This window comes from Fukomys damarensis, unplaced genomic scaffold, assembly GCF_012274545.1.
Source record: "Fukomys damarensis isolate Sample0158 unplaced genomic scaffold, DMR_v1.0_HiC HiC_scaffold_17, whole genome shotgun sequence".
Taxonomy (NCBI): Eukaryota; Metazoa; Chordata; class Mammalia; order Rodentia; family Bathyergidae; genus Fukomys; species Fukomys damarensis.
Genome location: NW_022900929.1, coordinates 81,188,362 through 81,203,506, shown reverse-complemented (window position 1 = coordinate 81,203,506; position 15,145 = coordinate 81,188,362). Strand labels below are relative to the sequence as shown.

The following is a 15,145-nucleotide window of genomic DNA, read 5'->3' as shown; positions in this document are numbered from 1 at the left end:
TTTTTTTCAGATCTAGAAAAAGGTAAAGATGTCCATTTTCATTATTCTTATTAAATCTAGTACTGGAATTCCTGATAGATCAATTAGGCAAAGAAAATAAATCAAAGGTGTGTGACCAGGAAGGGAAGAGGTCCCATTTCCTGTTTGCAGTGAGTTTAAGTACAGAAAACTGAAAGATTCCATCAAAAGACTATTAGAAATGATAAATGAATTCACCAAAATAGTAAGATCAAGTAAGAATACAACAATCCATAGCTTTTCTATACTCCAATAATGGACTCACTGAGAAAGAAATTATAGATAAAGAAAACACAATACTGAGTAATGAACTTAACCAAGGAAGTGAAAGACCTCTACAATGGCAATTACAAAATACTGACAAAAGAACACAAAAAAATAAGAGACTTTTCATGTTCATGGATTGGAATAATTTACATAAAATTTTCATTCTTCTAAATGGAATTTACAGATTTTGCTCAGTCCTTATCAAAATACCAATTTCAGCCCTCACAGAACTCAAGTAAACCACCCCAAACCTGATGTAGATGCACAAAAGACATGGACTAGCCAAAGAAATCTTGAGCAAAAAACCCAAAGCGTTACACATCCAAACATCTGAGTACAAGACTTCCTACAGAGTGAGTGTAACCAAGACGGCATGGTTCTAGGGTCAAAGCCAGCCCATGGAGCAGTGCCAAGACAGAGGGGCTGGACCTGAACCTGTGCACTGGGGCACCCGGACACTCAGCCCAGACTCCCGGCACACGCACACGCACTGGGGAAAGGAGGCCTTGGCAAAAAGCAATGCTGGGAACACTGGCTCCACAGGTACGAGTAGGCAACCTGACCCTGCTTGTCACTTAGCACAAGAATCAATTCAACACAGATCAAAGGCCGACACAGAAGGCCCCAAACCACCCGGAGATACAGTGAGATATCTGCTTAGGCAATGGTTTTTCAGATAAGATCACAGAAGCAAAACTTGACTATAGGATTCTCCTAGTCTGAGAGTCTTCTGCACAACCCGAAAAATGGTGAGCAGAATAAAGTGACAGCTACAGCGTGGGATAAAATACATACAAATCTTTCATCCAATAGAACATTAACATCCAAGGAAGCTCAGGAGTTTGACAGTAAGCCAAAACCTGAACTTAAAATGGGCAAATCATCTGGATACTTCTCAAGGGAAGCAAAAATGGCCAAAATGTGAAAAATTAGTCAATGTCAGGAGCCTTCAAGAAAATGTAAATCAAAACCACAATGAAACAGCACCTCAGCAGCCAGAAGATACTATCAAAGAAGGAAAAAAATGATAAATACAGGTGAGGATGCAGAGAAAAGCACTCTTAGGCACTGCTGGAGAGACTGGAAGAGTGGTGTGAGGTCCACACAGAAAAGCAGAAGTCAGTCCACTACAGGACCCAGCCCTTCGCCTTTCTGGCATTTAAGAAAATAAATTCAGGGGTTGGGGTTAGCTCAGTGGTGCCACCACCTGCCTTGCAAGAGAAAGGCCCTGAGTTCAGGCCATGGTAAACAAACAAACCAATAAAACCCCCAAAACAACAACAACGACCCAGAAAATAAATTCAGAATGCTGAGGAGACACTGCCCTCCCATGCGCAGAGTGTCACTCATCGGGACCTGAAAATGAGTTACAGGGGTATCAAGCGATGGGTGAATGCACACATGAACTGTGATTTGTGTACACAGTGGAGTGCCACTCAGCTAGAAAGAGGAGGAGGAGAAAGAGGAAGAGGGAGAAGCGGGGAGAGGGATGGGCTACATTGACATCTGTGGCAAAATGAAAGGAACTGGAGGGCATTACGATGTTCAGTGAGATAAGCCAGCACAGAAAAGCAAACGCGAGGTGTTCTCGCTCACGAGTGAAGCTAACAGAGCACTCTGCTAGTACAGTCGAATCCCAGAGTCTGGGAAGGGGAGGGCTGGGAGGAGGTGGTCAGACGGAAGGAGTACGACCCAGTGTCCTGCGGCACAGTACCCAGCCACGGTTTGCTACAACCTACTCTGCGCCCTCGAGAACTAGGAGGGGGGAGTCCAAAGCTCCACACGAAGCCGCTGGTGAGGAGAGAGAAGAGCGAATCATCCGATCTGATCAGCTCGCACTGTCTGCATGCACTGCATATCACACATATGCACGATTTCTGTTAATTAAAATTTTTTTAAAAATCAAAAAGCTCCTTGTGCTGCCTGAAGGTGAGTTATGGAGAAGGAGAAAAAGCGGTCATGAGAATTAGATAAGGATTCATCAAGAGAAGAGGAGACTTGGACCAAAGGGGCAGGGCCGGCAGTTGTTGTAGGAGGCCGTCTGTGTCACAGTGGAGGAGCGCGGAGAGGTGCTGGCTGTGAGGAGGACCAGCAGGGAAGGGCGGGCGCTGGTGCGCCTGGCTCTGGCCCCAGCTGGAGCCGCTGAGGCTGTCTTGGATGGCCATCCCGTGGCTGGGGCTTCGGGGCCCAGGTAAGGCCATGTGAAACGGGGAGCTCAGGGTGGACAGTCAATCTCAAGTTGGCCTTAGGACAACGAATCTGGAGTAGTGGAGATGCCTTGGTTTAAGGTGTAAGCTGGGAAAATATGAGCTTAAAGGGGATTTGAGAGAATGTCTTAGTATGGACGGAGAGAAGAGAAGGAGGTCCAAGAAGAAAGCGCCATGCAGTGCTATCCCGTGGTAGCAGGCAAGTGAGAGGGCACGGGAGGAAAGCCAAAGAGCAGCAGCGAGGCAGGAGGAAATCAGAGAGGCGCGTCTGGGAAGTGTGCGGGATCTGCTTCCGGAGGAAGGAGGGGCGGACGCGCTGCACTATGCAGGGTATTAGGGGGTATCCGCACTGGCCAGGAGAGCCGGTGAAGCGGTCACCACCGGTGGCCTTCTCAGCATTATCTCTGGTGAAGCAATGGCTCACATGTCTGAGTGTAATGGGTTCAGATTTAATACTGCTAAAATGCCCATTCTCTCCTGACTGACCTAGACACGTCCTGCAGTCTCAACCAAAATCTTGGCAAGAACTAAAATCGCCTAAACAATGATGAAAACTAAAGAAGGAAAATGCACATGTTATGATTTTAAGATTTGCTATAAAGCTACAGTAATCAGGACAGTGTGGTAGTGGTGGAAATATAGAAAACTGAATAGTGTAGAGAGTCCACAGACACAGAATGTATCACTGAATTTTTATAATAATACAAAGGCAATTCTATGAAGACAGGAAAAGCTTTTCAGTAGAAAGCACTGGAGCCATTATGCCCACATATGCAAAAACTATCCTCGATTTCTATTTTACAGCTAATTAAAAAACAACACTAAAACCCTAAGTGGAGCATTGACCTATAGATAAAAGGTAGATAAGCAGGGTATGGTGGTGTGTACCTGCGATCACGCACTCTGGTAGGCTGAGGCAGGAGGGTTAGAAATTCAAGCTCATTCTGAGCAATTTAAGAACTTAGAGAGACCCTGTCATTAGATTTAAGGTAAGGATGGGACATAGCTAAATGCATAGGCCCTGGGCTCGAGCCCCAGCACTAAACTATCAATAAATGGAAAAAATAGACCTTTTAGGAGAAACAGGAAAAACTGATATGGTTTAGCTAGGAGCACTATCCACAGATGTGAAAAGGTAAATTACAAACTGTGTCCCAGATGCACCTGGGAGCGGAAAGACAAAGCAGAGAGGAAGAAAATGTTAGCAGATCAAATGTCTGACCAAAGACTTCTGCCCACAGCACTGAGGAACTCGCCAAGCTCAGGCTGCTGTGCTCCCGAGCGTGTCAAATCGTGGCTGTCCTCACCGCGGGAACGGTTCTTCTGTGACGCAAGCAAAGCGCTAAATTAGCTGGATTCAGTCACCCTCAGTGTGTATGTATTTCAAAACACCATGTATATAATAAATACCAATGATCTTATACTTCAATTGAAAATTAAAAACTGGACAATAAGCAAATAAACTAATGAAACTAGGAAAAAATTTCCATAGATTTTTCATGAAAAGAGATATTCAGATAGAAAATCAGGTCAAGCGGGGGTGGATGAAATTATTCATTTCAGTGAAATAAGATTAAGGCCAGGGTGTGATTTCACCACTCCCACTAGGAAGAAAGGAAGGAGGAGGATGAGGAGGAGGGGAGGGGAAGGAGTGGTGTGCTTTTCCTTTCCTTTCTGCCTCTGATATTTTAAAGCACCATGGAAAGCCTTAGGAAAAAAATATAGAAATATAGTCTATAGAAAAAAGTAATGGATAGCCAAAAAGAAAATAAAAGTGTTGTCCTTGTTTCTACCCCACAACTTTCTGGAAAAGCATCACTGCCTCTGTTTTCAAGAGTGAAATCATTTAGGGTATTTTACTACATCCTAGCAAGCTGTTCGCGGAAAGGCTTTCCATCCACTGAATCACTGGCCCAAAGTGGGGTTATACAGCAGAGGAGAGACATCCGGGAGGAAAAGTCTGGGTAGTTTGGTGGGTAAGAGCCAACTGTACCAATGGACTGCGTGGTCAGTCTGCACCGTGTGTGCCCTGCCACACTGGCACCGGAAGTGGCCAGCACTGGGAAAATAAGCCAGAGCCGGACATCTGAGTTAAAGTAAACAAGTCAGCTCCTTTCCAGTTAACTCCCTTTGGAAATTTTCTTTTCATGTTCCATATCCACTGAGAGCTTTAAGTCTGATTTCACACCGAATTTGGGCAGGGACCCACAGCATCCTTAGTAGGAAGGGGACCCCTTCCTGACACTGTGGTGGGAAGGTCCTGCAGCTCAGGCTGGGGACCACACTGAGTCACGCTGACCAGGGACTGAGTGAAGGGGACAGGAAGGGGAGGGCACCTTCATCCTGAAGAAGGTGATGCTGGTGAGCAGGTCCACTGTGGACTTTAGGTCCTGCAGCCTCTCGCTGTTGCTAGCGGGGAAGTTTTCCTGGTAAACAGAAAGCAGAACGTGAGGAAATTTCCAGAAGGAAAATAAACTAAAACTGGCTCATAATGAAACAAAGAGGGGAGAAAACAAATGACATTTTTAAAAATCCCTAAATACTTCACACAGAAAATGAAAGACTTGGAAATATGCATACTCTTCGTTGCCTGAGAAAGTCATTGGCCCGTCCCAATCACCCAATAAAAAGACACAAAACAGTACTATTGCAATGTTATGATGATTCTTGCTCATAACACAGTTTCTCCCTGAAAAGAAGGGAGAACAGCATATATTTGGAAATTCTTCATGATTTTCTAAAGACGGCGCTTTTACTTTCAACTGTACTTTGAGCATTGCTCATGCAGTACATTGACTTTTAGTCACAAAGAAACTTTGAAAAGAAAAAAATAAGTCTCTTCTGTAAATTTCCACAAGTTTCCTTTAGAGATTTGGTGAGAAGGACCATTTAAGAGTACAGATGTTCATAATTTTGCAGGAAGGGGAAGGTGACTTCCAGGCGTTTCTAGGCCGAGGGCAGCACTGGGTGGCGAGACACCCAGTGAGCTCCCAAGCACCCTTTTCCAGGGCCTGGCGTGGCCACTGTTCCTGGGGAGGGGCCCTGCTGCAACGCGAGCTGTGAGACTGATGAAGTCTGGCTTGTAATTCCCAGAAATTTGCAGTTAGGCATGTCCGTAAGGGGCTAATGAAATAAATGTGGGGGATGCACGTGTACCTACAAGAAAATACATTTAGGGTAAGCTGTTCGTGAGCACAAGATGCCCAACACCATTTATAGTTGGGACTGCAGCATTTCTGTGATTAAAATTTGTAACTGAGTGTTTTGTAACTAAGCTGCACTGTGACCAAAGTGGCGTGTGTATGTCTGCACACATATTCCACAGCCACAAAACAGGCAGTGGGTATGTGTTCGTGTTTCATCTGGATGTGAAATAACAAAACTGCGGCCAATGAGCTCTGCACTGACGTTGGGGGGAGAGCTGATGATGGTACTTAAACGGTTACCAAGGCAAAGCTGCACACACCCAGGCAGTGCTGTTAGGATCGTCGTGGTTTATGTGGGGCAAAGTACTGGACAGGAAAAGAGAAGGGCAGGATGGACCCAAGTGTGGAGGACCCGAAACGGGCACCCTGACATTTCCTGTGCACTGTGCTCAGGTTTCCAGCACAAGAGAAATCATGTGGCGCAGACAGAACAGTTCACCTGCTGGGAAACCCTTCTGTACGTACCCGGTACTTTGACAGGTCAATCCTTAGGGAGTTGTGCAGCTGGTCCAGCAGTTTTATGAATTTTTCCCTCTGTACCAAGAAAATACAAAAGAGGAGGATAGAATTAAATGGCCACTCTAAATGCAACCCTCACAATTATCTGTACGAGTCAGGGTTCCACTTTGAGAACAGAAGGCAGGGAACAGTCGGCCACTTGACCAAGACAGTGGGTGGAGCTACTCAGTCCTCCAGCCCAGCTCCAACCCTGGCAGTCGCACTGCACCCCTGTAAGGCAGGCAGGAGGGGAGTGCTGCAGGGACAGCCCTGCCGGGGGCCACCGCCCTCTGCACCGACTCTGGAGGAAACGGCGCCTCCCAGGACGCTCCGCAGACCACACCAGTGAAGCGGGCACAGCTGCCACTTGTGTCACACACAACTTGAAAAAGCACTTTCCTTTGGAAGCAAATATAAAGTTCGGGACCTAGAAACACCAGCTGCTCTGACAAGATGCTCACCACTTACTGCTAACAGAGTCTGAACATCAAGCCCCTGGGGCTGCCGCGGCCTCTAGATGCCATGGCAGGGTCAGGGTGCTCTGGATAGATGTGGGACAGGCGGCGAGAGTGAGGGCTTTTGCCAATAAGCGGACATTGAACCTGTGAATTAAGTACAAGCGAGGGAGAGACAGCCAAAGCACACCGGCAAACCTACAGTGGACACTGCTATTGAGATTCAGTTTTCTCATCAAAAACCTTAAAAGGAGGGGCGCTGTGACCCCTCATCCCGATCTGTCAGCTTCACCAGATTAAGAAATGCCCGGAGATTACTAGAGCGCCCGGGTGTGTGTGTGGGTGAGGCCTGGGTCGGCGTCGGGGTCTAAGTCTGCCCTGCCCCTCCCTCACTGGCGCTCTTCCCTGCTCTGCTCCTGACAGCCATGAGCTGAGCAGCTCTGCTCCACCACACCCTTCCGCCATGACGTTCCCGCCTTGGAGCAGCCGACCATGGACTGGATCCCCCCAAACTGTGAGCCAAGTTGTGGGTGTCAGGTGCCATGCCCCAGGGACGGGAAATTAACTAATGCAGGAATAGGGCAACGTGAAAGGAAAGAATCTCTGCTATATTTACAGTATTTGAACACCAGGGGAGACACTGAAAAAATGGAAGGGGTCCCCAGTATTTTCATGCAGGAGATGGATTTATGGGGTAGAGAACTGTTGGTCCTGAATTACTGGTCTCAATAGGGTGAGCTGAGTATGGTTCTCCCTACAGGGCAGTGGACTTCGGCTTTATCAGGATTTCCTGCAGTCTTCGTTAAGCAGAGCTTCTGGCCTTTTTTCCTTTGTCTTCTGAGCTTCTCCCCCTGTCTCATCCCCAGCTCAGCAGGAGGAGGAGCCTGTCCCATGTCTACAAAGAGAAGATCCAAACCATGAGGGGGATGTGCGGAGCTCATCCCAGTGGTCCTGGATCCTCCCGCCTCAGCCTCAGGAAAGCCTGTGGTGGTGTTTACCCGATTTCTCCTGCAGCCGACACCGCCTCACATCTGGGCTACACCCAGGTCTTCAGGACCCAGCTGGGAAATTCGCATCCAAGGAAAACACAAAACTGGAGGAAACTGCTGAGCTTGTCCAAGACCCCAGACCATATCGGACGATGCAACACTGAAGTGTGCTGCTGGCTGCATTCTCAGATTCTCGTGAACAGCTGGGAGGCTGAGATGTGATCCATTCCCAGCACGCCATGGCCCGGTGGGCCCGGCTGTGGCGATGGGTCCGAGGAGGGGGCACAGTGCCTGCGGCTCCTTCCTGCCCTTGTGCAGCGGCGCAGCGGTCCTGGCAGCCAGGGACAGGTGGGGAGGGATCGCCGTGGCAATGCAAGTATCACCGCCTCTCAGAAGTCTAGGTTTCCCGAACCAGGCTGGGTCAGCAAACTGTCACGGCCGGGACAGTAGAGCACCGCCTTCACTGACCGCAGCCCGACCCTCTGCCCTGATGCTCTAGGACAGCTGTGAAGGAAGGGTCGCCGCCGCCTTCCAAACAAGTTCTATTTACAGACCCTGAAATTCAGGTTGTACGTGGTTTTCACGCATCATGAAATGGTGATCTTTGGATTTTTTTTTCAACGTTTAAAGATGTGATGAGCATTCTCAGCTGACGGGCCACACTAGAGCTGGGGGGTGAATGGGGCGAGCCGAGGGCTGGGGGCTGAGGAGGCAGGTGCCACCCCACAGGCAGGCAGGGCAGCCCCGGGCTGGGAGCTGTGGGTGCAGCCCCGACCCCTGCTTCTTCCTCATCTCACGCCCAGCGGGGTGGACTGGGCCAGCGGCCACTACTGTCTGAGCTTTGGCCCTTACCTGACTGCCTCAGCCTCCTCACTAGGACCCTCCCCATGTGGTCGTCAGGTTCTGCAGGATGTGTAGGGGTCATATGAAAAGTATTTGGAACTGGACGAGCGAATCACGCCTCTCTCATCACACCCTCTGCAGTCCGTTAAGACCGGCCCCTTGGCAGCAGACTGCGCAGGCCATTTGGATGACTGGGCTCCTTCAAGGTCGGGCGCGGGCGTGGGGAAATCCATTTAGATTCCTTGTTGGCTGAGAGCTGCACCGACACCACCAAAGTCGCTGAGACGCAGACACCACTGCAGCGAGGCCTCCGGGGCCGGGCCGGGCCGGGCCTCCCTCCCCTCCCTGTCTGTAGAGCAGAGGGTGAACCCACGCCCCCCTCACTCTGCAGCCGCAGCACCCCGCCGGGCTGCACTTCGGAAAGGTAACCATCTACTCCACTCCTCCTCCGGCCTTTCCGTCTCTTCTGCGCGCCGCCGGCCAGTTCTGTCTCCCTGCAGGGCGCCCATCCCCTCCTAATGCTCGATGGCACAACACAGAAAACAGGCGGAGTCGGGGCTGCGCGGCCCTGGCCTTGGCCACCGTGGCCCAGCGTGTCCCGGCCCCGAGCCCTGAGGTCCCAGTGAGCTCGGCTCCCCTCCTTTACTGCAGGACCGAGGACAGACCTGCCCGCCTGCTTAGCTTTGTTACGGGCCATTGTCTTCATTACATCCTCAGTGAGAGAAGTACGACAGATGTTTTCTTAAATTCCAGAGAAGCCCTTAAAACCTGTGTGGCCTTATCAGTGAGTGATGAAGATGAAGCAGACTTCACTGAAAAAGCAAGTAAAAACCGCTGCTCAGCTCCGCTACGTGAGGTGTCTTCCACTGCTTCCTGTGGAATCATTACGGCCCAGGAAGCCACAGGCAGGAAAGTCATCCCGGGCAGGCGCCGGGCGGTGAGGACAGTGGTGGCGTCCTGGGATCTGCCATGCTGACGGTGCTCGTCGTGAACACTGATTTTCTGCCAAGTCTGTGTCCCTCCTCAAGGGCACCTTCTCAGGGGCACAGGCGGTGCCCAGCCTGGGTGGCAGAGGAGCCGCTGTCCTGCACACAGGGCTGGGTCCTCGGCTCCCTCACCCAGCAACCTCGCCCTGGCTCAGCCTCCTCCTGCTCTGGGTCAGGGAGGGCGTGCGTGTGTGGACAGTGAGGCGCCCGGCCCCATCCTGCTGCTGATGCTTCCCTGGGGTGTCTGGGTGTCTGTGGAGGGCACCCCGCATCCTTCCCTGTGCTGAGTCTGATTCTCGGGGAGAGCCCTTCCACTTGAGGTTGTGGCTTTGTCATCCAACCGACCCTTGTTCTACACATCCGTCTCTGCAACACTGACTCGGGGCTCGCTCCCCTCAACCGAAGTGCTATCCCACCCCACCTCACCCTTCCGGGACGACACACATGGCTTCCCCAGCTTTCAGTCCTCCACAGCAATCCTGTGTCCAGCCAGCAACCCAGCCTCCTCCTCACCTCCGCCTGCTGTCCTCCCTGACCTTACTTGCAAATTTTGTTTTATTTTGCTTTTTTGAGACAGGGTCTCACTATGTAGTTCAGGCTGGCCTTGAACTCACTATATAGCCCAGGCTGGCCTTTAACTTGCAGCAACCCTCCTGCCTCAGCCTCCTGAGAGTAAGGGCTAGGACTACGGCCTTGGTCACCACACCTGGTGCCTTTTTTGACTTACATCTTCATTTCTCCTGTCATAACTGAAATGTCTTCCTAGGCCTATGGTATAGTTTTTCTACTGCACCTTGGACTTGAAAATTCAATCCATCACCCCTCTGTCACGCTTTCATGAGACCCAGGAAAGAACCAACCCCTTGTTCCTCTTGGCCAGGGCTGTACAAACTCCACTGAGATCCCCTACACGTTAGGAGCAACGCACGGTTACTTTTACAGGTGTCTGTGATGGGCTCATTGGAGTGTAAGCCTTGAAGAGTAACCATCAGCATTCAGTCTCCAGCCCTGCATCACCCGCCATAGTAACTGACGTGAATTATTGTGTAAATGTGCACAGAAAGAGAAAGTGGGCAAAGAAAAAACATACGGAAGGATAAAGATACAGATTTGCATGTCCATTTTTGTCCGGGGGGATATAATCTCAGGGAAAAAAACAGAGCTAAATAAACATCAATCTTACTAATAACTCATTTATTTATTTTGAGACAGTGTCTCATTGTGTAGCCCAGGATGACCTCTAACTTGTGATCCTCCTGCCTCAGCCTCTTTGCTAAGTAAGTTTTCTGAGGTCATCTTGAAGACTCCTCCTCAGCCCTGGCCTGCCTATGAGTCTCTCCAGTAAGATTCCTGGTATTGACTCCAATACCAGCCTTTTCCCATGGTGCACTGCTCAGTTGTCTCTAAAGCAAGGGCTCTGATGCCCAGTTTGGAGGCTGCCTGTCTGAGCCCAATGGAACCCAGGGCCAGAGGAGCAGCAGGCGTGCCTGTCCTGCAGCACCCAGAGCCATGTGGAACCTCGGCCAAGAGGTCCACTGTTCACCACCCACTGCAGCATCACATGGCTGGCCCTGAGCCTCCACGGCCTCTGTCCACGCTCACCCCAGCATCTGTCCAGCCCCAGCCACGTCTGGCCACGCCCAGAGCGACCACCCCTGACCTGGGGGGCTCCCCACACAGCAGGCAGCCTGTGGTCCCAACCCCAGGGGGACCCCAGCTTGACTTCAGGCTCCCCTCGCGTCCCCTTTAACATCATCGAAAACCCTCCTTCCTCCTCTGGCCCACCACGCAGCGGCTTGGAGGTGTGCTGCTCTGCGCTTCCGCAGCTGCCTGGAGGTGAGGAGGCGGCATCTCCCCTGGGCCCCTGGCGTGCTGCAGGGGGAGCACCTGTCCCCTCTCCGCCGGACATGACCTCGACCTGCCTCTCCTGGGAAATGTGCAGCCCACTCTTGCAACTGGTCCCTTCCCTAGCGACCTGGAAATACCTTCAAATCTGTCTTATTCAACAGTGAAAAAGTCCCACCTGATTAGAGGGCAAAAAGCAAATTCTCCTCACACTGTGAAACCTCGCTCTTGCTCAATCCTGCTTTCTTCCTTCTCATTCAAGTTCCCTCAAAAAGTAGTCCATATTCTGGCCCACTTTCGCTTTCTGTAGATCGTTCTTAAAATATTAATACAACTCTTTTGTTTCTGTTTTTGAGTAGTAGATGATAAAGCCTGGGGTGGACCCCAAGCGGAGGAGGCTGTTTTACACCAACGCATGGAATCAGCAGGTAGCAACAGCAGTGATAGGAGACCATATGAACTCGCCTGCCAAATCACCAACCCAGCAAGCTGAACCTGGGGGAAATGTTTCTTTGTTCAGCCTAAGCTACGAGAAGTTGTTTAATTTACAAAATGAATTTATGATAATCACATTGCCATGGAAACCAGAAACACAGCGAGATCAGACTGCTCTCTGCTCTCCGGGTCAGCGTGAAGTAAGGAGTGTGCTCTGCCGTCTTCTCCAGGCAGTTCTCACAGCGATGTTAACCATGCAGCTAGGTCTTCTTTCTCGGAGGTAGGAAGGCTCCACGCTCCCCGTGGCTGGCTTGTTCTCACAATGCCCTACATGGCAGAATGTCAGAAGCAAAGCAGAATGCTGCGTGTCATGGGCAGACTTGCAAGACACGATTCTAGAACAACGCTGTTCCCTGGTCTGGTCTTCGGTCCCAACAGGACCTTGCTGAGCTGCACAGGGAACACTCTTTGCCCCGTCAGAGGGGCTCTGCCGCCCGAGGCTCACTGCAGCCTGGCAAGCCGAGCAGAAGGACGGACTCCCACACACTCATGTAACTCCAGGGCTTTCCTCTGTACGCACCGGTTTCCCAAGTTTTGATCTCCTTGGATCTTCATCTTAATTTTGACAAACTGTAGAGTGAGGGTTATGATCTCCAGGGAGCAGATGAGAAACTGAGTTTTGGACAGCAGAACCAGGCCGCTAAGTTCCAGTAGAAACCCAAGCCCTGATGAGCCAGGGATGCTCTGTCAGGAGGATTCTTCCGATCTGCCGCTGTGCAGCGCTCCCTCTTCCTGCTTAGCTCGAGTGCATTCTCTCTCAGGTGAACAGCAGCATGTGCTTCCCTAACCCAACTGGGTTCAATCCCTTCCCCTGCTGGGCCAGCCGACTCTGTTCCGCGATACGCACTCCGTTTTCTATCAACAATAAAATCTGCCCGGTGAGTTGAACTGGGAAGCATAGCCATGGTGTCCTGGAAACCATGCTCCTACCGTGGATCTTACTTCCTCCACGAAATTAAAAGGGGAGAGAGGTGACGGTACCCACAGAGTTACTGACAGCACTGCCACCCACCGCAGCAGAGAGCTGGCAGGCGTCCCGGGGGCCACCATGCTCACCTGACCCCTTCCCCAAGGACCCAGAGTTGTCGCTGGGCTACTGATTTGTGCCCTGAAACTTTCTCTAATCTGCACTTCTCCATCTCAGCCGCTGCTTACTCTAGGCTCTTTCTGTTTCACTGGTATCACTCTTCTTTTATGTCCTAGTAAAGGTGTTTTCAACTGTAGTTTTATTGCACTTGTGACGGGTGCAGGAGATAAACTTTCAGGACCCCTTGAAAGCCTGCATGTTCTCGATGCCTCTGAGCGCTGTGGACAGGCAGCTAAGGTTAGGTGCGGTCATTCTCCCAGGCTTCTCCGTGCCAGCTGCTGTTTACTCAGAGGATGCACAGGGGACCGGGACCAGGACTGGGACCAACCCGAGGCAGCTGGAGCACAGGCTCCTGGGGCCGGATCTAGAATGGTGGCCCCAGCTCATCCACATGGAGAATTTCCCAAACACTCCACTCCACTCTTGTGAAAATGGTGCTTCCTGCACCAGAAACGGTCACTCTGGATGTGGAGATTAACATGACTGAAGACTCCTGCTGACCATCAAAGTCATTTTGCCGCGTATTTCAAATGCACTCTGAACTGCGGGTCATTATTCTAAGAGAAGTTCCCTACGCTGACTCCTATAAGGTAAGTGTGGTACCTAGAGCCCCGAACACCTTGAAAATGTAAGTCCCACAAACTACAAGTTTAAAGTTCAATTCCTGAGCACAGGAAGACAAATAAACAGTGCTGAAGTTCATACTTACACCAAAGTTGGTGGCGGCAAATCTGTCGGAGGCGGAAACCTGCACATTCGTGGTCGCGGTGGTGTGCGCGTAGAAGGCGTTGATGTTGGCCAGCAGGGTGCTCATGACGGCGGGCACCCCGGGGCACATGTACTTGGAGGACAGGCAGGAAAAGTGCCTGCAAGACAGAAAGCACCGAGAGCTGTGAGACAGAAACGGGCTCACTGGGCTGCAGAGGTCTGCGGCGGGAGAACAGGGAACTCCCACAGCCTCCAGGAGGGCCAGGGCGGCCCGGACCCCTTTTCAGGTACACGAGCGCTGCTGGCAGGTGGAGATCCCCATGGAGAGGGCTGTGGGCCCACACGGAGGAGCAACTCAGGGCCCGATTCCTGTGGAGGGTGGCACGGACCGGCCCGGCCCAGACCTGCTGCTTGCTTGGCTTGTGCAAGCAACGCTGTCCCCGAGCACCGAGCTGCACGTCCGATTGATTGATTGACTTTTAAATATTTCTTTATTGGTACATTTTAGGGACACGGTAAGATTACATTCATCATTGGGATCCTGCACCTTTCCATGACGTATCTTGGTTCTTATTTTTCCCAGTTCGCTGCCCTTCCTACACCCACTCCACCCTCCCTATTTACAAAGGCTTTGTTTCATGTTTTTCCTTTTATTTATTTTCCCTTCTTCCCTTTCCCTTACCTCTCCCATTAACACAATACCTGTAGCCCTTTTCTTCCTATTACAAAATATCCATTATACATTCTGACTGTTATATTTTTAGTTTATCACACCAGAGAAACTATATGGTATTTACACATGTATCCTATTAATTTCACTTAATGTCCTCAATGTGCATCCACTTAGCTATAAATGACTACAGTTTCTCATTCTTTATGGCTGAGTAGCACTCCATTTTATAGAAGAACCACATCTTCTTTATCCAGTCTCCAGTTGATGGACAATTGGGCTGTTTCCAAGCTTTAGCTATTACAAACTGCTGCTATAAACATGGGTGAGCATATAGCACTGTGGTATGATGCTTTTAATTCTTTTGGGAAGATACCCAGCAGGGGGATAGCTGGGTCAAATGGGACCTCTAATCCTAGTTCTTTGAGGTATCACCATATTGATTTCCACAGTGGTTACACCAGTCTGCACTCCCACCAACAATGAAGAAGGGTCCTGTCCCCACAACCCTGCCAACATTTATAATTGGTTGATTTCTTGATAGCAGCCATTCTTTCTGGGGTGAGGTGGAATCTCAGTGTTGTTTTCATCTCCATCTCTCCAATGAACCATGATGTTGAACATTTTTCATGTATTTATTTGCTGCTTTCACTTCTTTCTCTCAGAAATGTCTGTTCATTTCAGGTGCCCATTTTTTAAATTGCATCTTTATATTAGGGGGCCTGTGTTTTTGAGTTCTTTATACATTCTAGATAGACCTTTGTCTGAGGAACAGCTGGTAAAATTTGTCCCACTGTCGGTTGTCTGTTAGCTCTGTGATTTCTCTGGCAGTGAAGAAGCTTTTTTAAAAGATGAGATCCCAGTTGTTGAT

The 15,145-nt window shown here is 50.2% G+C and overlaps 1 protein-coding gene across 1 annotated transcript in view; it reads right to left on the bottom strand.

Moving 5' to 3' along the window:
• Unc13c (unc-13 homolog C) overlaps positions 1-15,145 on the bottom strand; it is a 377,980-nt gene that overhangs the window by 157,274 nt on the left and 205,561 nt on the right. The window contains exons 14-16 of the mRNA XM_019205246.2: positions 13,606-13,762; positions 6,164-6,232; positions 4,829-4,918 (exon numbers count right to left, since the gene is read on the bottom strand). Coding sequence (XP_019060791.1) covers positions 4,829-4,918; positions 6,164-6,232; positions 13,606-13,762 — 316 coding nt within the window. The remainder of the gene's footprint in view (positions 1-4,828; positions 4,919-6,163; positions 6,233-13,605; positions 13,763-15,145) is intronic.